The sequence below is a fragment of the Pelobates fuscus genome, chromosome 5, assembly GCF_036172605.1.
Source record: "Pelobates fuscus isolate aPelFus1 chromosome 5, aPelFus1.pri, whole genome shotgun sequence".
NCBI lineage: Eukaryota > Metazoa > Chordata > Amphibia > Anura > Pelobatidae > Pelobates > Pelobates fuscus.
In genome coordinates this window covers 184,135,605-184,162,347 of record NC_086321.1, presented here as the reverse complement: position 1 = coordinate 184,162,347, position 26,743 = coordinate 184,135,605, and the positions used below count along the sequence as shown (strand labels likewise).

Genomic DNA, 26,743 nt, shown 5'->3' with positions numbered 1-26,743 from the left:
CCCTATCTGAGCTAACCAAATGGAATTCCCCTCATGTCACATATAGGAACTTCCCATTATTAGTCATCGATGGGGAGGGGAGGCACGCAAAGCCCCAAAAATAAAAAAAATAAACTAACGCTGCGTTCGAAAACAGAATAATAAGGAGGGAGTTGGAATGTTCGATGCTGAGCACCGGAACACGTGTGAGCACACTGTCAGGGGTATTAAAGCAATCTGAAAGAAAGGTGATATTCGAAAAATAACAAATACAGCAAGTTCCGGGGTAGGTGAGCGTCATATGGGGGCAGAGAGTGGTAGGTAGATGGTTGGGTAAGTAGAAACGAAAGTAAATGCAGATCTGCAGCAGGTAGACAGAGTGTGGGCTAGCCCGAGGAGGAGCAGGTCAGGAACTAGACCAAAACAAGGAAGGAGGACACAGAGAGGGCACAACCTGGGGAACTTCATACAGAGAATCCTCTATGGGCACCAGGGGGAGTACAAGAAGACTGCTGTAAAATATACTTCTGCTTTCCAGATATAAACAGTCCGCATGCTAGGGGGCAGAGCAGATGTCCCTTCCCTCCCAGTGTACTGAACCTGGGGACATTTGTTGCTGGCAGCCATGCCCAGGTCTATGAGGGAGCATGCGGCCGGAGAAGACACTAGCCGCAGCGTGGACGAGTTTGCCGTACCGGAGGGCTGTGAGAGGGAATTGCGAGACCAGCAACCTCACGTGGAGAGGTTATTCGGAGTCACCCTGAACATTATAGGGGTCCTCAGCCAGGCGGCTTTCCCTCTGCAGGCTGGAGGATGTCAACAAATGTGGCTTCAACTCCAAGGAGACGAGAGAAATGTAAAAAAGGCAAAGGTGAGATATAGGGGTGTTTGGGAGACAGGCCTGATGTAAGAAAGGCCGTGTTTACATCAAGTTAAAAGGTGTGTATCTGGAGTGTAATCACAGAGCGCCCTATTAGACTGTGTACATGAATGCATAGAATCCACAGAACACTGTGTAATTGTGTACATCCTATATAAATAATCCCCGGCCACTCCATTACACTATGTACATCCTGCACACTGGGAATGCATTGGAGTTTGTTTCTATTTATGTACCATTCTTGGTTCATCTGGTTCGGTTTTACACATCTATCTTGCACATAATACCATACCAAGGTATGTAAAATGTACATCACAGACCACCTAAGTACATATTAAATCTAAACACAGAACACTTCATTAAAATGTGTATCGACCCATAATTTAATTCCAAATCCTCTTTATTAGACTGTGTATGAGGCCGACCTATTAAACTGTATATGTGTGTGTATATATAAATGTATGCTAGCACTCAAGGCCTTTAAAAAAAAAATATTCTTTATTCAAACATAAATCCAAAAAACAATGGTCAACATTTCAGTTTATCAATGTTCATACATTTGGCAAAACTTATGGAGCTTGGAGTGTTAATTTCAAATTATATATACACTCACTTCATCTTGTTACTAGACTTTTCATTTGTGTTAACTGTGTGCATAAACACATGAACCTAAAGAGCGTGATGATTAATTTCAGAAGTAATTCAAAGTTAAGCAGATTTGTGAAAACTGTACAGGAAAACGACATAATTATTTGCCAAATTTAAAATGGCAGCATGTATACATATTTGTAAATATTTGTGACTTATTTTAATTAACCAAAACCCCTGGTCCAAGGGAATATTCATTGTTCTATGTGGAAGGTTGTTGAGTATCTGCTTAGTAATTGTACATATTTAGTTGGAGTCATGGAAACACATAAAATTAGACTTCATAAAGAACCAAACACAAGACTTCATATTTGGCTAAGCAGGTATTAGAATAATATGTAGCAGAGCTTTACTATTGCCTTTTCTGTAACGGTGAGATGTATTTTATTTACTGTTTCTTTAAATGTTTAAGGTTTAACTTACATAGGTGTCCAATACGTTATTGTCAATTAAGTAGTGGGATTCAAAAGAGAATCTATATTTAAGATATAACTTTTTTTTCTATTTAGGACTATATTAAAGGGCTATGCACTCCGGAGATAATAGAAGACATCAACTACCCGCGTGACATGTATTGTATCTTTGTTGGAGCCAAAGGTATCTTTCTTGACTGTTTAATTCGAGCAACATCAGCATGTGTAAAACCTTTAACTCCTGGACGTATTAGGATATCTGGCCTAATTGAAGGAGTAGTGATGGGCCAGAGCAGAGTCCATGCTTTTTCTGAAAGCTATCCATCCAACTCCACCCCTGAGGACAAAGAAGCCCAGTTTAAACGGAATTTTAAGGATCTCGTTGAGGAATATAGTGATAATTATGCATTAGATCTTCTTATTCTCCCAACTTCAGTTAAGCAACAGCTTCTTGATCTAGTACATGAAGACAGTCTCAATGGAATATTGCAGAAAAAAGTAACTGAGGTAAAGCCACAGCATGGATATTATGACAACCAATCAAACGTAGTTGAGGAATTTGATCCTTTCTATAATGCACAGTTCCATAAACCTCAGAAGAGTGAACATGGTCTAAAATCAAATAATACGTTGAGAACAGAAGCAAAACCTAAATGTGTTTTACATCAGAGAGCTTGTGAGCCTCGTCCATATGTTGAAGTAAATGATAAGTGGGATTTAAGTAAACAAGAAACTAATCCAAATGGACTGTTTACCAAGAAAAAACCCACAATTGAGATGACTGAAGACTTTTGGGGCTATCCTGAAAACAAAAAGTTTGATGAAAGTGAAATAATTGGGTCTGCTAATGAAGAGTTTGAGCAAATATCTGGATTGCTGGATACCATTATGGGGAGGGATGAAGGAGATCAAATGTCCCAAGGCAGCTTTTCATTAGACACTCAGGAAGAATTCAACATGCTTTTGGATTTCTTCAAAACCATGGGATATCAAGAAGCTATTGTTCTAAAGGTACTGTCAGAGAATGGAATACAGGAACCCTCTAAGATATTGGACAAGGTTAAACTTGAGCAGTGTATCAGCAGTCAGACAAAAGAAATGCCAGATACCCAACCTCTACAATTGAATACCTCCTCAAGTAATGATGAGGATAATTATCTTCTGGGTGTAGTGAAATCAGCTGCTAAGACTTGTGGATACTCTCCAAGTGAAATTGTGGATATAGGCGATGGTTCTGTGGCAGGCCTGCTTAGGAAACTTAATGAGAAAAACATTTTTGATGATGACAGAAGCTCATCTCCTTTTCAGAGACCAGTAAATCTAGAGCCTAAGCAGTTGTTTGAAGGAGTTTCTAGTGTGCAACCAAGGACAAATCCAAACATTTCTCAGCCAGAAATGGTGATGTCAGACTTATTAGCACAAAAGACAGAGCTCGAAAACCATCCAGTGGAGGACCTATTTCCTGGAGTTGCCCATCAAGATGTTGGAGAAAGGGATGGAGCCAAAAAGATGCCTAGCAAGGAAGGGCAAAGTGTCCCTGTGGTGACTGGAGCCCAGAGGTTTAATGAAACCATACAGAATCCATTCCAACTCAATTTAAGAAATGAAAAGGGGAATGATCAACTGAGACATATTATAATAGATGGCAGTAATGTGGCCATGATGTGAGTAAGAAGGGAAGATTGTAAAATCCTTAATACGTGGACTTTGGGGGTTGTCATATCCTGCAATATCTAATTACCGCAATTTCATTCTGCACATTTTTTCTTAAACCATGAGTGTAACATAAAGCTTACATTTTCTGATTCAGAACTAATTTAAAAGGCGTACACAATATTTGTGTATCATTTAACTGACAAATTTTTATGAATCAGAAATGTAGGCCTTATTTTTTCACTAGGGCACTGTCACTATGTGTAGATAACCAACAATCTAAGTATGGTTCTACACATTAGATCACTCTAATTTTCACTTTCCTTATTTTTCACCTCATCACACTGGACATGTTGCCTGGGAGCAGCTAACTATATTCTCTTAGACTTAGTACTACAGTCCTGCAAGCTGTTTCATTTCCCCCCGGTTCTTTTCATATAATATGGGTAAGATATACTGAGAGCCTTAGACATTACAAGTAGGTCTCATTACAGTTATCTAGCCCTCATATGGATGGGTATGTTTGCAGTTTTGAACTGTTGATTATTTGCAAGACTACTTTTTAATCCTGTTGGCTCTATTTAGATAATTCCACAGACGCTAGCTGTGGCCTATAGAGCTTTGCAACTAAGTCTGCTCCCAGCCTTAAGACCAGTGTTTCTAGTCAACACTTTACTTAGCAACTTGGAGCTAAGCTTATCTGCTGTCTGTAGCTATCAGAATTGACCTTCCATGATTAAAGTCTAATATCTGTAGCTTTCTTAAGACAAATCTATAAAGTACCCCATTGACCAAGATAGTTTGAGGTGAGCCATTGTGGCGAGATTTTTTACCCAATTCGGGTATTTGACCACCTATTTTGTTATTTTTGCTAAAGACTCTTTACGGTCCTATCATTAATTGATTTGGTAATCCCATCTTTCCTACTCCAGTACTAACTATAGACCTCCAGATTTGGTATCCAGATGGTCTAAGTAAATTCTTTCACTAGCCACTAGAGGTGGAGTTAACCCTGCAAGGTAATTATTGCAGTTTATAAAAACTGCAATAATTACAGTTGCAGGGTTAAGAGTAGTGGAAGTTGGCACTCAGACTACTCCAATGGGCAGAAATGGTCTGGGTGCCTGGAGTGTCCCTTTAATAATTCTCTGTGCTGGAAACATGCAAATGCATGCAACAGCAGTTTTTCTATGCTTCTGAATGAGCAGTGGTACAGGTCATTCAGAAGCTGGCAAGTTAGGCATGTCCTAGCTTAGTGCGCCTGCCACTTCAATTAGCTCTGTGCAGCTAAAAGAAGAAGATTAAAACTTTTGTAGCTGTCTGTTTCTCGTCAAAACATAAGATATTTCTGCATCCAAATATAAAAATACCAATTTCTATTGAACTCAGCCTTTTTATAAAATGTCAGGAAAAATGACAGACTCCACATACATTTTGCACTTCAACAAGTTGAAATGCTTTGTGTCTGGAGTGTTCCTTTTAAAGGAACACTACAGGGTCAGGAACACAAACATGTATTCCTGACCTTAGTGTTAAAAACACCAGCTAGCCCCCTAGCTTCCTCTTGCCTCCCTAAATATAGTAAAAACCTTACCTTTATTCCAGTCTGCTACTGCTGACTTTTCTCCTGATCTGCCTGCTTGCCTGACATCATCAAAATTGGTGATGTGATCCAATCACAATGCTTTCATTTGGAAAAACAATAAGCTGTAGTTGTTCTGGTGACTATAGTATCCCTTTAACATTGCTCTGTCACCTTCTGGGGTATTTGCATATTTAGCAAAAACACCCGATGGTGATATCTCATGAATGGCGTGCAGGGGAAGATAGGTTTTACTAACCTGAATCTGTTCCCCACGGGCGCCGCCATCTCCATCGGGAGGTCCCTCTTCAGCTCCTATGGGAGTTCTTATTGAAGTAATGGAATACATACCACATTGGTTCATGCCAGGTATTTGTAGAAATCATTGGGAAATCTCTGTGACCTCAGCAGTGTACTAGTCATTCTCATCCCATAGGCAGTATACATAAATACATTCAGTAGAAGGTAAAACCTTATGCTTGGCTTCCAGAAATTCCAACCCAGTCAAGAAATACACTTAGACAAAGTAGGGACATGACACATCTAGACACAAGAGCTAAGGATGTCTCGAAGTATTAATCCCATCATTGGCTGCACGGAATTGGCTTTTTTCTATGGAGAATGCCGAATCTCATAGGTGTTCTGGTATTTTGGTAACCTGTCAAGCCCATCTTGTACTGAATGTAACAATATCACATTTTCTTTTGGTTTAACATTAAGGGTGAGGTTCACAAGTGTGAAGCAGTTTAGGGATTGTTATTTAAAATATTTTAGTGTCATTATATAATTTTTTTTTATTTTTCTATTGTGCAATTACTCTTTTAATATGACGAATATTTCAAAGCATTCTATACATGGCAGGGATGGGAAATTCCTACGGCTGGGACAGGAAATGTTGGGCGCCGGGCAAGAATATTTATTCCCCCTTTAGCCCCACCACAGGCAAGCAGCAGGACTGACATGGCAGGCCAGGGAGCATGTGGTTTTAGCCTCCATCTGTTGCAGTCACTTATGAGCACTGGAATGTGAGGGAGAGATTACCGTGGTTTGCACCTGATGGAGATGTAAGCTACAGGCTCCCACAAAAAGTGTGTCTGGGCGGCGCTACTTTCCTACGGGGCAGTATTTCTCCTATTTCTCTTACTGTCAGCTCAGTGGAGCTGCATCGGGCCCAGCAGCAGCATTCCCATCTGCTCGCTGCTAAGCTTCCCTCTTGTTCTTGGCTCACTCCCTCGCTGCAGAAAAATGCTAAGTTGCAGTAGTTTTATGCAGTAGTTTTATCCCTTGCTGGACTACCAGGGATTTTTAAAACCCATGGTGGACTACCAGATATAGCCCACCCCTGGACTACCAGTGATAATAGACTACACCCCTTCCTGCAATAAAGTAAGCTGGAGGGGAAGGGGCAAAACACACAATATTATTACCCACATTATACACAGCCTATACCCCCACATTACACAAAGCCAACAAACCCAACCACACGTTACACACAGCCAGCGGACACCGCACACACTTATTACACAAAGCACACACATACTAAACACAGCCTGCGCACACACACAGACACCAGACACACTATGAACACAGTACTAGTAAGGAAATAGGGGGAGATGCTCTAGATAAGGACCCCAGTATTTCTAATTAAACTTATTTTGTGGGTCAGGACAAGTAACTTGTCAAGAAGGACAAGGTAATTGGGTTACCACTTGAGTGGACAAGTAGATTTTTTAATTTCCACATCCCTGCCTGATATTCACATTTTCAAATATTTAAACCCTGAGGCACTATAAAGGGATATTGGAACAGATATTCTAATATAACAGCATTTGGAAAAAAATTAAAGCAACATGGAACAAGCACAAGATGGTGTGTGATTTGCTGTTTCTTACTGGACCTATACATTGCTTGCCGCCTGTACTGCAACTATAAAAAGATGCCCACTGTCAATAACAATACTTGGTTGTGTTGTGGCATTGAAATGAGATTCAATAGATATGAAAGTGCCAGAAAATATTCCCAATTTTTTGACACAGCTTGCAAGGAAAATGTAAAATTCTAGCCCACATTCTATTATTTCTTCTAATCATTTGTTTAGGTCAGGGATCGGCAACCTTCGGCTCTGCAGATGTTTTGGACTACACCTCCCATGATGCTTTGCCAGCATTATGTGTGTAACAGCATTATGGGGGATGTAGTCCACAACATCTGGAGAGCCGAAGGTTGCCTATCCCTGGTTTAGGTTATCACATGCTCACGGAAGCCTCAACTTTGTAAGCTCATCCTCTTCAAGGTTTGCTGAAATTTGAGTTTATAGATGTCCTTTCGCACATCACATCTTTTGAAAACCCCAATCTTAACTGCTCCTTTGTACAGTGTTTTATCCATTAAGCCTCCTCCATATAATTTACATGTTAATAGCAGATGTATTGCACAAAAGGGCCAATATCTACATAACATAACTCATATACCAGAATAGCACAAACAATATATTTTAGTGTACTGTATAATACTACTAGGCAGGCCTAAACGTCTTATTTTTCTTCCCCAATTCATTCAGAGATGATACAGTAAACAGTATTTCAAATACAATAAGATTACCATATATAGTTGCATTGCATAATACATCAGCATAATATGCCAGACTCAAGCAATATTTTCTACTAGACACCTACTACTAGAGGCATTTAAACCTTGCAGTGAAAGCATTGTAGTTCAGCTCATGTGATGTGACAAAACTTAATGGTGGTAGCTCTGCTGTTTGTCAAGTTTTGTTAGGGCATAGATACAACAAAAATTCTTGTTCTTGGGTGGAACATTGGATTAAAGATAGACTACAATGAGTTGTCATTAATGGTAATTCCTCAAGCTGGACAAAAGTAGTAAGTTGTGTCCCTCAGGGTTCTGTTCTGGGACTGCTTCAGTCTGGTTGTCTGTCAATGAATGTGTATGTTTAGGTCACCAGCCCCCTCCGATCACATGGGAATGATGCTTTTACTCATCTTTTTACCAGCGCTGTGCCGGTCTTGCCAAAGCTGGCCCGCCTCCATAACTGAGATCATCAATTGCCAGTCAGCATTTCCTCATAGAGATTCCTTAAATCAATTAAAAGCATTCTATGAGGAATGTGCAGCGCCTCCATGCAGAGTGTGAAGACGCTGAATGTAGGTGCTGCTGCACATGCTGCAGCACTGAGATAGGCGACACTTTAGTGGCCATCTGAGTGACAGCCTCTAGAGATGTTACTAGGCAGCAATGTAAACACTCTCTTTTCCCTGAAAAGGCAGTGTTTACATTGAAAAAGTCTGCAGGGACAGGCTATAGACACCAGAACCACGGCATTAAGCTGTAGTGGTTCTGGTGACTATAGTGTTCCTTTAAGAATTGTATTTTTGTCGTTAGGGGGAACAAAACTGGACCCTAACTTTTTTAAATGGATCCTAAATTGAAAGCAAATTTGTCAAGCCCTGAAGTATTGTCCTATAAAAAAGGGCATTAATTTTAAAGGTAAAAATATAATTTTGCCTCTTTATAAATCGCTGGTAAGACCACACCTTGAATATACTGTGCAATTTTGGGCACCTGTTCTAAAGAAGGATATTATGGCACTAGAGAAAGTGCAGAGGCGGGCTACAAAATTAGTAAGAGGAATGGAAGAAAGGTTACATTTATATTGGTTTAGTGTTGAAGAACGACGCCTCAGAGGGGATATGATAGCATTATAAAAATATATTCAGGGCTAATACAAACCATTGTTTGGAAATCTATTCATGAACTGGACTATACATAGAACACCAGGTCACACATCTAGGGATGAAGAAAGGAGATCTAACCTAAGGCAATGGAAAGCTAAGAACAATAGGGATGTGTAGTCCCATACATGAAGAGGTTGTTTTATTACAGCTTCTTGATCCAAGGAGAAATATGACTGCCCTTGTCTTGTTGCAAAATTGGAAAGCGCTTCAAATGGTTTTTTTTTTGCCTTCTTTGAGATCAACAGCAAAAACAGATGCCTTGATGGCCACATGTCTATTTTCAGCCTATGTAATTGTTTAACTGTAAGACAAAGTATTGAACTCCTGTGGAATATTTTCAGTGTGTCGGAATTTCAGTGAAATCCAGTCTATGAGCATTTCCCAAAATATTTGATCCTTATGAAAAGCTTAATATTTTTTTTTTTTGTAGGGGGCGGGGGTGACAGAGCCACTTAAAATTTGCTTGACTTAATTTTTGCTCTTTGCATTGGGTGTAAATAACCTCCCTTTTTCCCCAAATTACTCTATTGATTTTTATTGTATTTGAAAATACATTTTACTAGTATATTACTCGATTGAATAGCTAAGAAAAAATTCTTACCTTGCTTTCCTATTTTTCTTTTAGACATGGCCTGCGTTGTTTTTTTTCTTGCCGTGGCATTGCATTGGCTGTGCAGTTTTTCTGGGACAGAGGACACCGCGAGATCACAGTGTTAGTCCCCCACTGGAGATCGAAGAAGGATAATAAAATTAAAGGTAAAAACAGCTCAAATATCGTAACTTATGCGTACTGTATAGTATTAATGAAGGTCAGCAGTTAGGTCCACAAAAGGCAAGATGAGTGGAGCTGGGAATCCTCATGTTTGGGGAAGTGAGTTGTCCAGGTTGCAGTCCCCAGTGTCCTATACTCTTGTGAATTCTCATGTTGTATCACCAAAACACAGCCATTGTGATACATTGTCATATTCTGGAGCCCATGGTGTGTTAGTACACACAGTGCAATTTTTATTCCTTGAGTCATACATACAGATTTCATTTAAGAAAGATACAACACATCACATTGAAAACCACATTTACAAAACTGTATGATTTTGAAATATGGGGGTAAGGGGGAGGGGGAGTGACGACTACTAAAAGAAGTGTAAATTAAAGGTACACTATAGGGCCAGGAACACAAACATGTATTCCTGACCCTATTGTGTTAAAACCACCATCTAGTCCCCTTGCTCCCCCCTTACCTCCCTAAATATATTAAAATCTTACTCAAGTAGCTGCTGGTTCTGTCCCTGTCTGCTTCTGACCTGTCCCTGTCTGCTGACATCATCAGAAGTGGTGGTCCGAGCCAATCACAATGCTTCCCCATAGGATTGGCTGACACCGTCAAGGAGGCAGATCAGGGGTAGGGCTAGCACAAGTCAAACACAGCCCTGGCCAATCAGCATCTCCTTATAGAGATGAATTGAATCATGCATCTCCATGAGGAAAGTTCAGTGTCTGCATGCAGAGGGTAGAGACACCAAATGGCAGTGCTTGCCCACCGTGCAGCAGTGCCCAAGGAAACACCTCTAACAGCCATCTGAGGAGTGGCCAGTGAAGTTATCACTAGGCTGTAATGTAAACACTGCATTTTCTCTGAAAAGACAGTGTTTACAGCAGAAAGCCTGAAGGTAATGATTCTACTCACCAGAACAAATTCAATAAGCTGTAGTTGTTCTGGTGACTAGAGTGTCCCTTTAAAAAAATAACAAGAAAACAAAACAAAACTGCTGCATAATCCAGGATAGTGAGTGCTGCGATCTTGAGTTTTTCTGCAAGTAAAATCTTCTTCCTGTGATTCCTGCATGCATTCATATGAGCTGTGCTAGTGCATATTAGGACTTTAGGAGGGCTGGAAGTAATAAATTACTACCATTTTATACAGCATTCAATAAAAATCTGAATGAAGAAAAGTCAAACAAATTGCAAACTGTCAAAATTTGCACTGCCTTAACAAATGACAGTTCCTCTTTATGTAACCACAAACTGACAAATATTCATTATAGTGACTGTGTTTGTCTCCAAGCACACATGAAAATAACCCAATAGGAAGAAATATACTTCCCTCTTAAAAAGCAGTGGGAGAAGAATAGCAATTTGCATAGAACTTTCAAAAAGATAAGCCTTGTATGTTTACGACATGAAGTGAAACTAATGGTGAATATGCTTACTGACATGAAAAATTAAATGTGTACATTACTTTCTGGACCAATAATAAAATTACTCTGGTGGGCTTTTTATTCATTTATTTATTTACCGTATATACTCGAGTATAAGCCGAGTTTTTCAGCACATTTTTTGTGCTAAAAAACCCCAACTCGGCTTATACTCGTGTCAATAGTCTGTATTATGGCAATTTGCATTGCCATAATACAGACAGGGGCTGTGGGGGCTGCAGAGATGTTACTTACCTGTCCTGCAGCTCCTGTCAGCTCTCTCCTCCTCCGCGCCGTCCGTTCAGCACCTCGGTCAGCTCCCAGTGTAAGTCTCGCGAGAGCCGCGGCTCTCGCGAGACTTACACTGTGAGCTGACAGAGGGAGCTGCACGGACGGCGCGGAGGTGGAGAGAGCTGACAGGAGCTGCAGGACAGGTAAGTTACAGCTCTGCCAGCCCCCCTCTCCCCCCCACTGAACTGCCAATGCCACTGGACCACCAGGGAAGGAGAGCCCCCCTCCCTGCCATGTATCAAGCAGGGAGGGGGGACGAAAAAAAATTAGTAATATTATTAGTAATAATAATTTAGTAATATTATTAGTAATAATAAAAAAATAATAGATAATAATACAAAAATAATAATAATTAAATTAAATTAAAAAAAATAATAATAAATAATAAAAAAAAATTAAAATAATAAAAAAAATAAAAAAACATTGCCCACCCCTCAAGGCTCTGCAACACACACACACACACACACTGCATTCATACACACGCTGCATTCATACACACGCTGCATTCATACACACACGCTGCATTCATACACACACGCTGCACTCATACACACGCTGCACTCATACACACACGCTGCACTCATACACACACGCTGCACTCATACACACGCTGCACTCATACACTCACACTGCATTCATACACACACACTGCATTCATTATACACACACTGTAAATAAATATTCAATTAATATTTTTTTTAGGATCTAATTTTATTTAGAAATTTACCAGTAGCTGCTGCATTTCTCACCCTAGTCTTATACTCGAGTCAATAAGTTTTCCCAGTTTTTTGGGGTAAAATTAGGGGCCTCGGCTTATATTCGGGTCAGCTTATACTCGAGTATATACGGTATTTATTTATTTTTAAATCCCTTTGTAGCAAATGGTTCAGCAAAAAAAAAATATATATATAAATATATATTTATACCATATTTTGGATAAACATTATATTAAGAGTTACTTTGTTTAATTTATTTTGACAATCCTTATTTTGTTTTTAGTAATTTAAACAAGTGTTAGAACATTTTGGGGGGCGGGAGCCTTTTAAAAAATCAAACCTCTCACGTATGTGCACAATGAATTATGATAAAAACAGTTCAGAAATAAATACAATGAAAGTTAAACGTAAACTATAGTCACCAAAACAACTTTGAAGCAGTTTTGGTGTATAGAACATGCCCCTGCAGTATCACTGCTCAATCTCAGTCTCTTCCTTATATGATGTATATCAGTTTGTTTATGCAGCACTAGTTACACTTCCCTGCATGTGACTTACACATCCTTCCTAAACACTTCCTGTACAGAGAGATCTAATGTTTACATTTCCTTTATTGCAAATTCTGTTTAATTTGTAATTTCTTATCTCCAGCTCTGTTAATAGCTTGCGAGACCTTGCTGGAGAGACCTTGCTGGAGCCTCCTGCACGTAATTAAAGTTCAATTTTCAGAGCAGGAGATAACTTTTAAAGATTGAAAATGAAACATTTTTTTCATGCAGGCTGTGCACAGCCAAGGAAGGTGTGGCTAGGGCTGCATAAACAGAAACAAAAGTAACTTAACTCCTAAATGGAAGTGAATTGAGTAGTGAGACTGCATGGGGCATGATATAGCCCAGGGGTAGGAAAACTTTTTGTAGTACTCTGCCAAAATAAGAGTTTGAAGTCTCTTGGTGTGCCGATCCTCTTTTTTTAAATTGAGGGGTATAGGGTGGCGTATTGTGCTTGTGTTATTTATATGTGCTGCTGTTGCTTTGTAATGTTGTATGTGTGCGTCTGTGTGCTGTTAGATCGTACAGTATATGAGTACATGAGTAGTTTGTGAAATTGTATATGATACCAATGAATATAGGCCGTGTATGGGGGCTTCTTGTGGAATTGTGTGTCTGGATGATATGTCACATTGTGTGTATGTGTGGGGCTGCTTGAGGTATTGCATGTGAGAGGCTGCTTGTGGAGTTGTGTGTGTGTATGTGGATTTTCAGTGTTCTTGTGGTGATTTGGTGTTTGTGTGTGGGCTGTTTGTATTATTTGTATGACGGTGCAGCTTCTTTTCCAGCTGTGTATATCTAGGAATATGGGTGGCTTCCCCTGGGTCCAGTGGGGAATGGGCTGGCCAAATATAGATCAATGGCAGGAGCTGCAATAACTTCTGCGGGCTGCTCTACTCCAGTGTGGATTCCCATCCACAGGTTCTTGGATGAAGTGATCCAAGATTACTTCCATTAAGTGGTGCAATGATAAAATTGATACTTGCCCCTCACCACTCAGTTTGCACTAAGGATTCCTGATAGGCCAGAGCCTGTTTGGCTGTGGCAGTCTTCAGTGTCGTGCAAAGACACCTCGAGTGCCATGCATGGCACATGTGCCATAAGTTGCCTACCCCTGATCAAGACATTCAAACTGCTTCATAAAGCTAAACACATGTTATTACTATAGTATCCCTTTAACAGAGTACACCACTGTGACAAATTCTGTAAAAAACAAAAAAGCAAAAAAATAAATAAAACTGTTCCCAAAGAGATAGACGAGTGTTCTAAATAGATAAGACAAATGCTTTAATAGTAGTGTGAAGAAAATATAGGTAAAGGAAATATGGAAAGACTAAAGTGAAGAAGAATATACAAGAGTGTAGGAGAGAGGATTTGTTTTAAATTACATTCTGAATGTAACTAGTAAAACAAAGAAACTAGTTATCACCAGAAGCTGTTGCAATAAATAATGTTTTGGTTACATTTCCTGCCAAGAAATTAAACTGTAAAAATAGGACATTTCACCTTAACGAGAATTTCCAAGATGTTAAACATACAGCTTTTACCTTTCTTTTCCTAATGTAGAACAGCATTTCTTAACAGAGCTGAGCAAGGTTGGGCTTCTCTCTTTTACTCCATCCAGACAAATTGAGGGGAAAAAAATCTGTTCTTATGATGACAGGTAAGAATCATTACTTGCATATTGAATGAAAGCTGATGAATGCATAGACAGAGAAAGAGAGCTAGCACTATATTTGTACACTCAATGTTAAAGAAACACTAGGGTGACAAACTCGCATACATTCCTACTCTTCCTTTGCTCCATGGGAACTGCAATTTTGTAATTCTTTCTTTTATTGAGGCACACGTGAATAGGGGTACAGAATGAAGAAGAGGGGATGCACTTTGTTTGTACAAGATGGGAGCATGATAACATAATGTAGCGTCTCCTATGCATGACAGCCTAATTTTATATTAGTTGAACTTTCACAAGTATTAATAACAGGTTTAGCGTAATAACTGTTAAAGTAAAACAGGATTACATATTAGGCGTGGTTTACATCAAGCAGATAAACATAAGCCGGTTCAGCTGTCTCTAGCTAGTAGCAAAAACAAACAAGTTAAACTGATAGCAGGATTTCTGTATATGTTCTGGGACTTACGTATCCTCATGGAGTGCAGTCGCAAAAAGGGTTAATGCTGGTCAGCTGTGTAGCCTGTCCCTTAGTAGGGAGGCGTGTTAGGGATGTATGCTGTAAGAGTTCTGGAAACCTTAGTGACATATTGCCTAGTCGTCAGAACATGCAGTGTTACGTTGGCAAAGGTAGGCATATGCACCATATGCGTATAACGGGTTAGTGGGGGTATGCATACGAAGAAGCTGGGCAGAAACAATATGGGTCTATCTGCACTGTGGCCGTAAATGGTATATTTTGGTTCCTTCAGTTTGTGGAACATAGCGTGGCATATATAAGTACATAAACAGTTCTTAATAGTATACACATCAGAATGTTGGCAGGGTCATATCTTGGTTACTGCTCTGATTTCTTTTTATAACATGCGGCATAAAATTGTTGTGGCATTGCCATAAAAAACAAAAACATGTAAGCACTTGGGTATAGCCCTATGTCCGCAAGGGCACAGAGAGCTGACTTTAGCCTTGAGTCACGGTAAGGTTAGTCTAGTCTCGAGGTCTGTGACTAGGCGAAAAACAAGGGAAACTGGGGCGATCGCCAAGAAGGACAAATCCCGATATAACATTGGGCATGGCTAACTGTTTACTATGAAACAGCAGCGATGCATAGCATGGATGGACATTTAGGCCCAGGAGGCTGGTCAATAGAGGGGTTTAGCCTGGGAGCCAAGTTGCCTTGCGGGGTTAAGTAGCTAAGTGGGGTTACTACATTTATGTTTTACGCATCACATGCTCACGGGCATTCTCGCTACGCCCCCTATAGTAGAAGCTAGTGAAGCGTTAGCATTACCCTTAACAGTGTAGGTATATAGGGGAAGCCGTGCACATATGTGGCTTAGAAAGCTAGAGGGGCGCAAGTTTAAAACGTAGATACTGTATAATAGAAAAATAACATCTGGTTTGATTGACTTGATGGCATCAGATAGTTACCGCTGGATCAGTATGTGACGTCCTAGCAAGTAGGCATCAAAGCGATAGCATAATATCTGAGCAACACGGCTAAATCTAGTGCATTACAAGCAGTGTGGGGTTCTATCTGCCGTCACTTGTAAAGACTGTGCTATAAAAGGGTTGCAATTGCTACAGTGATCATGTATATTGACTAGAAGGTGTTGCGAAGAACATAATATCTATTGAAATTTCAGACATCAGCACGAAACATAACATAAAAGACTGGCATATTCACGTGTCATATGTACTCAGTTGGGTGGCAGCTAAACATTCGTTTTCAATACATGATTATAAATCAACTCCTATGCGTGGCTGGCTTGATAGTTGTCTATGGAGACCAGTGGAGAGCCTTCGCTGTGTTGGGCCGTGGGTATCTCCATGGTCGCACTGAGTGGCTTGATGAGGAAACATGGAACATATAGTACCTTAAGGGGTAGGTCCTAAAAAAAAAAGTTAAAAAAAAGTAAAATTGATATAGAATTGAGATAGAATTGAGATATAAAATTGAGATAGTAAAAATGATAAGTTCACAGGCTCCTGTAGGCCTCGAAGGGTCCCATCTGGGTGGCAGTAGAACTACCCTTTCCAGACTTGGCAATCTCCCGCAAAACCATGTGGTGGGTCCAGGGCCCGGACAGGTGAGTTTCTCTGCGTCTCTATGTCGTGACTGCTGAGTATGCGTCCGGCGTGGAGCTTTGGGGGATGAATGGTGTGACCCGGTCTGGGTCCCATGTATGGGTGCAGTTAGGGGAGCTGTTATTGTCCCTGTGGTCACTCCAATCGGAGGCAGCAAGTCGTGAGGTAGGTCCAGGAGCCGGAGGAAGGCCAGGGCATCACTGATGTCCTGAATGCTGTGCTGGGTTGACCCACGTTGGACCGTCAATGTCCTGGGTGCCCGCCAGCGGTAATCAATCTTGCGGGCACGTAGAATCGAGGTGAGTGGCCGTAGCGACCTACGCCAGGCCAGGGTGCCACTGGACAGGTCCGAGTAGAGTGTTAGGTCCATGCTTTCAAGGTGAAAGGGGGTCTTGCCTCGGAGGGCTGATAGGATCGCTACCTTATGGCCGCTGTTGCTGAGGGTCAGGATGACATCTCTCGATGCCGTAGTCGGAGCGTTTGTCGGCTTAGGGACTCTGAAGACCCTCTCCAGGGTGATTGTTGATTTCTGACTGCGAGGCAGTATTTCTTGTAACATGCGCTGCATTAGAGAAGGCAGTTCGGCCTCTGCTATGTCTTTCCGGACTCCCCTGATTTTAATGTTGGAGGCCCGCCTGGCGTCCTTGAGCGCCGCAAGGCGATGTTCGTATTGCCGTTTTTGCTGTTCCAGGGCTTGTACCATGTGTTGCATTGTGGCAACATCCTGGGCCTGGGATTGTGAGGAGCTCTCCAGTTTGGAGATGCGGCCTGTCAGGCCTTTCAGATCTGCACGGAGTGCTGTAATGTCCTTGTGGAAGCTGTGTTTCAGGTCCGCCAATAGTGTCTTCAGGACCACTATGGTGATCGGCTCTGTGTTTTTCTCTTTGTCGCAACGCTGTGCCTTTTGTGGTGGGTTAGGAGGCTGTAATAGTCCCCTCTCTTCCTCGTCGGACATGTCCTCGGAGAAATCTGAGCACCCATTGTGCTGAGCCGCCATGATTGTGTCAGAGGCTCCACGTGTCTGTCTCCACAACTTTCTGATCGTAAGTCCCGATGTGGGCTTATGTGGTATCATTTTTTTCCCCTTTCTCCCCATTAGTGCTTGGGGTGGTTGCTTGTCAATTGGGTTGTGAAGGGGGGGGGGGGGTATTTCACGCTTTTTCCCTGTTTAAGGCTCGGAGCCCTCTTAGTGTGCGTCCGTTCGCTTCAGTGTTCAAGCTCCGCCTCGGGAACTGCAATTTAATCTGGTCTGGAGTACCTCTTACACGAAAAGCCTTCATCAATAATCATATTGCTTGCCTACACATTATGCTCCTCTTTATAGGGGTCATAGGGGCTCTCTACATTCCATTATAAAATGTGTCACTATGATAGGTGATCACCATTACCATAGTGTTCACCTGTAGATTAGAGGGTCATGTGACTTCTTTGAAATGAGGGGTGTGATGCCCATCTAAGACAAAAAAGTGTGAGTCGGGGATTCTTTAACAGCCACCATCCCCATCCATAAAATACTGTCCTAATGAACAGTGAGATAGATGATCAGTGTTTGTAATGGTCCTGACCTGCATCCTAAGAGGACAAGATTCACCTCTTCTGAAAGGGCCCCTGATACTATTAAGGGGAATTTTATCCCTTTAGATTAAACAATGCTACCCTCCCGAAGGCAACAATGCTTCTTTACACATGTTGCAGGTGGGACATGTGACCCTTATGAAAAGGCAGAATCTCTTGCCCCTCTACGTGGTGACATCACATAATTTCTTCCCCATTACGCCTTAGATAGTCATAAATGCAGCATAGATCGCTATCATGCAGCAGAAGGAAGCGGGGTGGCTGCAGGGAGACCCCCACCGCATGATATAATACTTAAATTTTAATCCCTGATGGTGGAGGGTTGCAGATTCCTAAATAAGTAGAGTCAGAATACATGTTTGAATGTTTGTAGAACCTAACGCTATAATGTGCCTTTAACATTAAGCATATGTCTGCTGTAAATACAATGCTTTCCTATGGGGTATCGGGTGATGCTGGATGTCCTTATGCATAGCGTGAGAACATCCAGTGTCAGTTAGGCGATCAAAAGTCGCCCAACAACCCGGAATTCCCTCTACTGGCTGTCTGGTAGACAGCCACTAGAGGTCGAGTTAACCCATACAGGTAATTATTGCAGTTAATTAAAATGAGATTCGATGAGCTGCAGTGTTCTAGGTGCCTTTAGTGTCCCTTTAAGGACCAAAGGAATGTTTGCATTGTTGCTCTGTGTGTTCAACCGCAATTTCCATCCCAAAAAGGGCTTTAATTTTAAAGTGACATATAAATATATAAATTCTCACTTGTTTTTAAAAAAAAATCACTTATGGGAAATATATGCATAATTAGTCCAGCTTAAGAAAGGTGATTATTTTTGGTAATTACAGATCACAAATACAAGGAGTAAAATAAAATGTCATTGTGGAATGATTTTAGGATTTTATATTTGTCTTATAAATTTAATAGCCATCACAGAAAACAAACTTGCCACAAAAAATTATAGAAATATATTAAGTAGACATCACAAGCTATTTACCATTTTTTGATTTTTCACATTATTATGTAGCCATTTAACTGTCAATCTCTGCTAATTATTGTAGTAAAAATTAGTTGTGTTTTTTTTTTTATACACACATAACAAGGATATTGTGTTCAGCTACAACTTTTGATTACAACGATACTCCAAATGGATGCCTGACACTATCCTGTGAAGCTACAGCACCTTATAATAGACTGAACATTTCAGTTTTTAGAGTTTGAATTTTTATAGATTCGTTTGATTGGCCAAAATGTTTCATTTTGGGCCATTATAGCAGTTTCAATGTTGAAATTACCCCACGAAAGCCTACTATTTGGGAAAGTAGACACTCCAGGGGATCTCATATTGTGTTTATTGTGCCTTCGCGTGCTGACATTTTTTCACCAGTTTATGTGTTTTTTTGCATTTTTTTACATTCTCATTTCAATTTAATTTCTGAAATCTGTTTTTTTTTTTTTTTTTTAAAGATGGCTAGATACAGGCAAAAAAATAAATAAATAAAAAAGGAGGTACCAGGATATACCAGCATAAAATCACGTCACATATAATTCTGATTGATAGAGACTTCTCACTTTAAAGTATTCAGGAAATAGTCAGTGCTAAGAATATAGCAAGACACAGACTAAAAAGAAAGTAGTATCATGATATTTCAGCAGAATAGGCAGGGGTGATAGCCATTACATGTCACCTATAATTCTGTCTGATAGAGACAGCTTATTTTTAAATATTAAGAAAAATAGTACATGCATATGTATTCAGATCAAGGCAATACACATCAACACAAGATACTGAAAACAGAGCATCTGCACATTTTTTGTTGCTAAGTAAGACAGTCATACAGGAGATCATATTAGCTTACTAGTAACCACCGAGATGAGCTAGTCATAGGTACATGTGAGTGTACTGCATTAGTAAGCAGGAGAGGTCAACAAAAAGAACAATTAAACAAAAAAAGAATCTGACTAATAACATATACACTGGGAAGATTCACAAGTGGTGGCATTTAAAGTAAACAGGGTAAGAGTAATACTGATGATTATCCACTTGGAGGCCACACTTGTCAAAGATAGAGCATAAAAGCTGAAAAACTGAGGCACCATGCACAGGCATGCAAAACAAACAAATTTGAGCCCCCGAGCAAAGATGAGTCAGCCTATGCCCCAGATAAGGTGCCTGTAGACTATCTCTCTGCAGATTGGCAGATTGGTATGAGTGGCGTTTAACAAAAACTGAGTTTTCCCATCTGATTTGCAACCTTCCAGCATGGCTGTCAAGCTCTGCCTCCTGAAATCCAGTATGTGCCACTGTGATCAAACGCCCCTTAATTATGCTCATGAAACTCTTCTTAACAAGTCCATAACCCCAATGTCTTTGAAAATACAGAGCTGAATGTATAACCTACCTATTGCAGTTTTTTTTATTTTAATTACACTTTTTACTTTTAATTAAATGTTGCATTTCTATGCTTTTTTTTTTTTTTTAAATCTTTTGTATCCCATTGAAATTAAATAATCTTAAATATACTTGGCAACATGTCCTGAGTAAAACAATACCTTATATGTATACCTTTGCAAAGAAACAATCTTAATCTTAATCCCAGTCTAAATCCTAAACCAAACCCTAATCCTAAATCTAATAATAAAACTAACCTTAATCCTAAACTGTACCCTAATTCTATGTCTAACCTTAATTCCCAATCACCAGATCCAGAGAGAGTGTCATGCTTGTAAAGAAAGTGGAAGTGGACACAACTGCAGATTTAATTTGGGAGTATATCTTTAAAAGAAATAATTTGCTAGCAATTCTTGGAGAGCTGAGTTTTCTTGTTTACTTATAATAACACAAATAAAAACGTCCAAAATTAATCATCAGGAGGGCAACTGGAGTGAAATAATTCATTTGCAGAAATGCAATGTTTAGTAGAGGGTTCCCAAAATTAGTTGGAGCAGTAATTAATAACCAATGAATTGAAACAAGTAGCAACTTCTGCAAATGTATGGTTTAAGCAATTGGATACAAGGAATAGTCTTAACAAGCAGCAAGCGGAAGGAGAATTGAATCAATATAATATGGCTGCAGGGATGATTAAATGTAGTTTGTATGAGGGGGCGGGGCCGGACCGCCGAGCTGGATGGTCGCAGACCAGATCAGCTCCTGCAATTCACACACGTTTAAGCCTATAAACTATGTAAAACAACCTGAATACCGATCAACAGCACTGGTCTTCTGTACTACGGGGACACTGGATCCAGGGTGAGGCTGGCTCACCGAGCTGCAGTCCTCTGGAGGTAAGGCCTTCGACGATCAAGTTGGGGCCTGTGCCGGCGATGAGAGGGGTGGACGGCCGCTGCCCCACTATCCTGCCCGACGGTCCCCGACCAGAGGCCCAAATCCGGAGGGACCCAGCCCTGTCCCCCCCCCCCCCCCCCCCATGGACCGGTGGGGGTGATCCCGGTCCTCACCCAGAGGCTAGGCAGCCAGAGCCGAAAGACGCCACCGCCACGCTCAAGGGCCCGACCGCACTACACAGGATGGCGGATGCCATGTGCGCCGGAGCCAGCAGAGGGGAATGCTCTACAGCGGAGCTCAGATCATCCAGCGAGGCATCCAGACACGGGCCCAGGGGGTCAGAGGAGTCCGGGGCCTTCCTTCCCTTCATCTCAGCCCAACCGGCGATATCATACCCGCCCACGCAACGAGCCAAGCTAAAGGAGGGCAGCTGCGGAGGCCTAACCGGACCCACAGCGGCTGCTGCACTAACAGACCGGGACCCCGCTCAACGATCACCCCTGCCTGTAACTAATGATCCCGCCGCCGAGCGAGGCACTCTCACAGCAGGGCTGACCACACTCTTGCCCTACGCACTCCCTGCAGAGCGGCAGCCCCGAAGAGGGCCAAGCAATGACTCCCAGCAGCAAACCAGAATAAGCAACGCCCGCACGCCAATCCCGGAGTACACTCACCTCCTGATGCCCAAAAGAGGTAAACCTAACCAGACAAGGAAGCAGCCCACAGAAAGCCAGCGAGGGACCCAGAGACGCGCCTGGAGAGACATCGCCAGGGCCCCAGCCTTGAAAGACACTAACACCCTGTCACAGCAGATCAGGCATCGGCTGACCATGTGTCCGCCACCACCCCCGAAGCATCGAGCCAGCCATGTCGATGGTCTTAGGAGCGTGTGCCAGCTAATGAACTTTCGATCAGCCAGGGTGATATTTTATCTGTAGACTGTTGTTTAGCCTCAGCATGTTTATATACTAAGCCTTTGGGTATAGCTTACCGTACAAATCTTGTCACACACCCAATAGACATGCATTCAAACTATCAGCCAGCATTACACAGCATAACCGTACCTAAGCCTGTTCCACACTATGTTCAACTATGTACTGTACCTTTAATACTTATACATCACACTAATGCCATCTCTGTTATCAACCTTTGAAACACACACTGGCACATAAGCGAGCCGCCAGCTAGATTTCAGATACATCACAGATAATCTAGGGTTAACCTGATATCAAAGCGCAGCAGTTTAATATGCTTTAAGAATGCCGTAACGTACCAATTGATTGATGTCGGATGTAAATACCCATCATGTATTTAACAGGTTTCATCGACTTTAAAAAAAAAAAAAAAAAGTGTGCTTCACATCTGAATGTCATACAGCTGTTAATGAATACTTGTTTTTAAAATGTATGCAAATGCTGTTGTGGCATTGCTGACATGCGTATTTTATCTCAAGCACAGCAAAAATAAAGAATTAAAAAAAATAAATGTAGTTTGTATTAAGTAATATAATTACTTGGAACGCTTAGCGAAGTCCAGGCACTTGAGAAAGGTAGTCCAAGTCAATGGAGTAGAGAGATCAGCGTGGTGAGTTAGAAATTCCAAGACAAATCGTTGGACAGAGTAGAGAGGTAAGTAGAGGAGTCCGGGTCAAGAGTGGAGAGAGCAGCGAGGTAAGGTCGGTAATCAATCCGGTTCGGTACACAGTAATCAAGAATATAGTAGCTTGGTCTGCAACAATCTGTAAGTAAGAACTAAATTGTCTAAGCATCTTACCTAAGGTGTGGTTCCCTTTTGAGGTGTAGAGGATAAGCGCCATTAACGAAGGGCAGAGTCTGAGGATGAGGAAAACCGGGAAGTAACTCAGAGGAATCGGTTGCAAGTAAGAACTTATAGAGATAATCACTGTGGCTGAGCTTGACTGGTCAGCTGCAGAGTTCTCTATTGATTTAAAGGTCTATATGCAGTGCTGATTTTTAGCACTGCTTGCAGCTCACTTGTCAGTCTGTGGCAACTAAAATTGGCCTCAACTGACAGAGAGGACACCAAGGTATCTATTGATACCTGGGATCCTAGTGTGAGCAAGGATTAAAATTACCCCATTGAAAGAGCTGCATAACGATCTCACTTTGAGCTCTGCCTGCAGGTCACCTGTTAGTCTGGGGACACTAAAAATGACCGTGCTGATATAAAAAAAATACCTGGGGTTCCTTGGTACCAGCAGAGATTTAATCCCTGCTGGTACTTTTACTGCATGACTGCCTATGCTGCAACTGCATGATGGTGTAGAAGGTCTCTGATTCACAGTTTACCTGGATTAATTTGGTAGATTGCAGTGGATAATTAAGTGGACCTTCTCTCTGAATTTCCCAGATATTTCTCGAATGATATTCCTAGTGGGTAAACCTGACAGTCTCCAACAGAAAAATTGCAGTTTGCTAAACATTACATGTTAAGCAGCATGGCACAAAATGACTTTGAACAATGATCTATTTACTCTACATTGTGCAGGACAAATTGAATCTTACCCTACCTTCTTACGGTGACATCAAATAATTCACTTATGTAATTCTAGATGTTGGGGAATGAAGAATTAATGGGACTCTATACGCACCTAGACCACTTCATCTCAATGCAGTGATGTAGGTGCCATAACCATGCTAAGAGTTGTATCTGGTAATCTGGTTCAATGCTTTATTTTTAGATTATTAATGTAGCATTGATCAACCCATTCCCTACAGGTTCATGGTGAAGTTAGCGGAGAAGACAGATGGTGTGATTGTCACAAATGATAATTTACGAGACATTTATGCTGAATCCGATGCCTGGAAAAATATCATCAAGGACAGGTGATGATACTCTTATGTCTATTTTTTTCCTGTTTCTGTTCTCTCAGGTGTATAATACGATTAAAAAAATAATAATTATTATTATTTTATTTTTATTTTTTGTAACAATGGATTTCATTGAACATTACAGACTACTGCAGTACACATTTGTGGGAGATATATTTATGGTGCCAGATGACCCCTTAGGACGAAGTGGACCACCCTTGGACACGTTCCTCTGTAAAACTACTCGACAAAAGTAAGTATTACATTTTAACTTTCAGCAATAATCTGTGACATCTATGTGTGTAAATACGAGTCTTTGTAACTTAATCTTAATTAATTTAGAGGCAAATCTAAAGGTCATTCATTTGCTGGTCGAAGGATATCTCGCAGCCCACCCAAAAAATCATCTCAGACTGAAGTCCTTAACTATCGGGATCGAAAACCCCCTCATGGGCATCGACTGGAAAAAGAGACTGATATCCGTCCCAAAAAAGAAAAAGAAAGACTCAGGCATGAACTGCTGCAAATTTTTCCTTCGCAAAACGCAAAGGTGGATTTTATCCTCCACCGGGAACCATACCTGAATGACCTCAATAAACTCTCAGAACTTATTGTTACACTCGAGTTTTGAACTACTTAACCGAAGGGACTGTGATGAGAGGCATCACGTTTTCATCACAAAATAGGAGAACATTTCATCCTTTCTCCCCGTACATGAAATTCAAGTTATGTCAACAAAAATGTTAATGTGAAGAATAACTGGGTCAGACATTCACTACGAGTGTCTTGAAAAAGATATTCATATAAACATGCAGACTGGCAAAACAATATAAACCAGCTAAGACAATATATGTCATCATAAAATACACTAATCAACAGTTTAAATGGTCTCTAAAGGAGTTGTTAGCTCCGAATTATAGTGTATATATTATATACAGCAACCATTACTCACTTAAATTACCCAAAATTGAGCCAACAAAGAGGTAAGAAGGCATTACTTGTCAAACATGTACAGTACAGAAACCACTGTGAGCAAGTAGTACAGAGGGTTGTTCAAATTTTAATGATTTATATATTAAATGGTTTTATAATTTTTTTATTCCGAAAAAAAAAAAAGGTTCTTAAAATTGATGAAAAACTCATTACATCAATATGATAAAAGGATGATTAAATAATGACATGTCAGAAGTCTATTTATTACAAAATATGTTTTGTGTTTTGTTTTTTTACTGGCAATGTGAAGAGGTCCAAAGAACCAGTTAATTTTAGTTGGAATTATGAAGTTTATCAAGAGCACAGAGACACATACAATGTTATTCAATAAAGTTAGAATTGTGAACGTTCAGCCAAGAAAGCCAAATTAGTAGCCAAAGAAACATGTCTTAACTTGGTTGTTTTTCCACGTTGGCTACTTTTGGTCTACAATTTCTAATTCCTTATTTAAAAAGTAACCATATATATGTAAAAGGGAAAAAATATTTTTTCAATTGCATATTTCTTTTTTTTTCTGTTGAGGTGTTATGCAAGTCTGTTCTGTGGTGTTTAAACGTTTAAAAGGAGAACTAGTAGGGAAAAAATACAGTTTAATCTTATGATTTAAAGAGGGCTGCCCTTACACAACTCAAGGCCTGGGCCCCTGGGGCTTGCTCCTGAGTCTGCCCATAGTCAGTCCACAAGGATAAGTAAAGTGGATGCAGTGTGTGTCAATAGTGGATGCAAGGTGTATGTGTAGAGTCCCCCATGTGCACTTCCAGGTTTGCATCAGGCAGAGGCTAGCATGGAATGATTGGTAAGTCACTTTGTTTTTTTTGCTATATATTATGGTTATGACTGTATCACTGTTAATCTTGAGAAAGACCCCAAAGGGGCTAAACATCGATTGGGACAGATGTAATTTTATGTTGTGAATAAATACACTGTTTGTTTGGAAGCCCTTTGGGTGCAACCTATTACTGGATACTATATAATCTGCATTGCACCCCTTCCTGCCCCAGGTGCCAGTTTATAGAGCTATAGTTAAACCTTACACTGCAGAGAGATTACCTTTGGTAATTGGATATCCCATGTAAATTGGGTTAAATTAATAAAAGCATGTATTGGATTGTCAGAATAAGACCTACAATGGGGGAAATTGACATTGTGGTAGGTTTATGCAGAGTATGATCATTTTTTAATTCTTCCTGTTTTTAATAATTTTGTAGTCTTTAAGATCAGTCTGACTACACTCTTGGTGTTTTTTTATTTATTTTTTTGTAAATATGATTTTTATTGAGTAAAAGGTTCATAGTGAGACTCGCAGGTCTCCAATTGCATTTGTATCAGGTAGTCAGGACACAACGTGTGTCAGAGCAAGATAAAGGAATAGACATTTGAGAAATCATAAACAGTTGGGCGCGCAGGCCCTCAGTATCGTTGGACTCGCAGGTCCCTAGTAGGTTTCTCTAAGTCACCAGGTTATAAGTTAAATGTTGGCTTCCACTATGCCATTTTTATTGTCGTAGTTACATTTTGTCAGCACAATATTTCTTTGAGACATTACAGTCCTGTCTGGGTTCGCTAGTCCCAGATTGCAGTTAAGTGTTGTAGTTAGTTCACAGCATGTGTAGGGTAAAACAGAGAGCATACGTTCGG

At 40.6% G+C, this 26,743-nt stretch overlaps 2 protein-coding genes across 2 annotated transcripts in view; one reads left to right on the top strand and one right to left on the bottom strand.

The window, feature by feature from the left end:
- Positions 1-26,743, bottom strand: part of SDR39U1 (short chain dehydrogenase/reductase family 39U member 1) — a 204,426-nt gene that overhangs the window by 146,919 nt on the left and 30,764 nt on the right. The gene's annotated exons all lie outside the window — the stretch shown is intronic.
- Positions 86-24,798, top strand: LOC134611191 (protein KHNYN-like). Its single transcript, XM_063454825.1, has 7 exons — positions 86-850; positions 2,017-3,584; positions 9,536-9,666; positions 14,224-14,320; positions 24,020-24,127; positions 24,258-24,365; positions 24,455-24,798. Exons 1-7 carry the CDS (start codon positions 605-607, stop codon positions 24,741-24,743), a joined length of 2,547 nt encoding a protein of 848 aa, XP_063310895.1. The 5' UTR covers positions 86-604; the 3' UTR covers positions 24,744-24,798.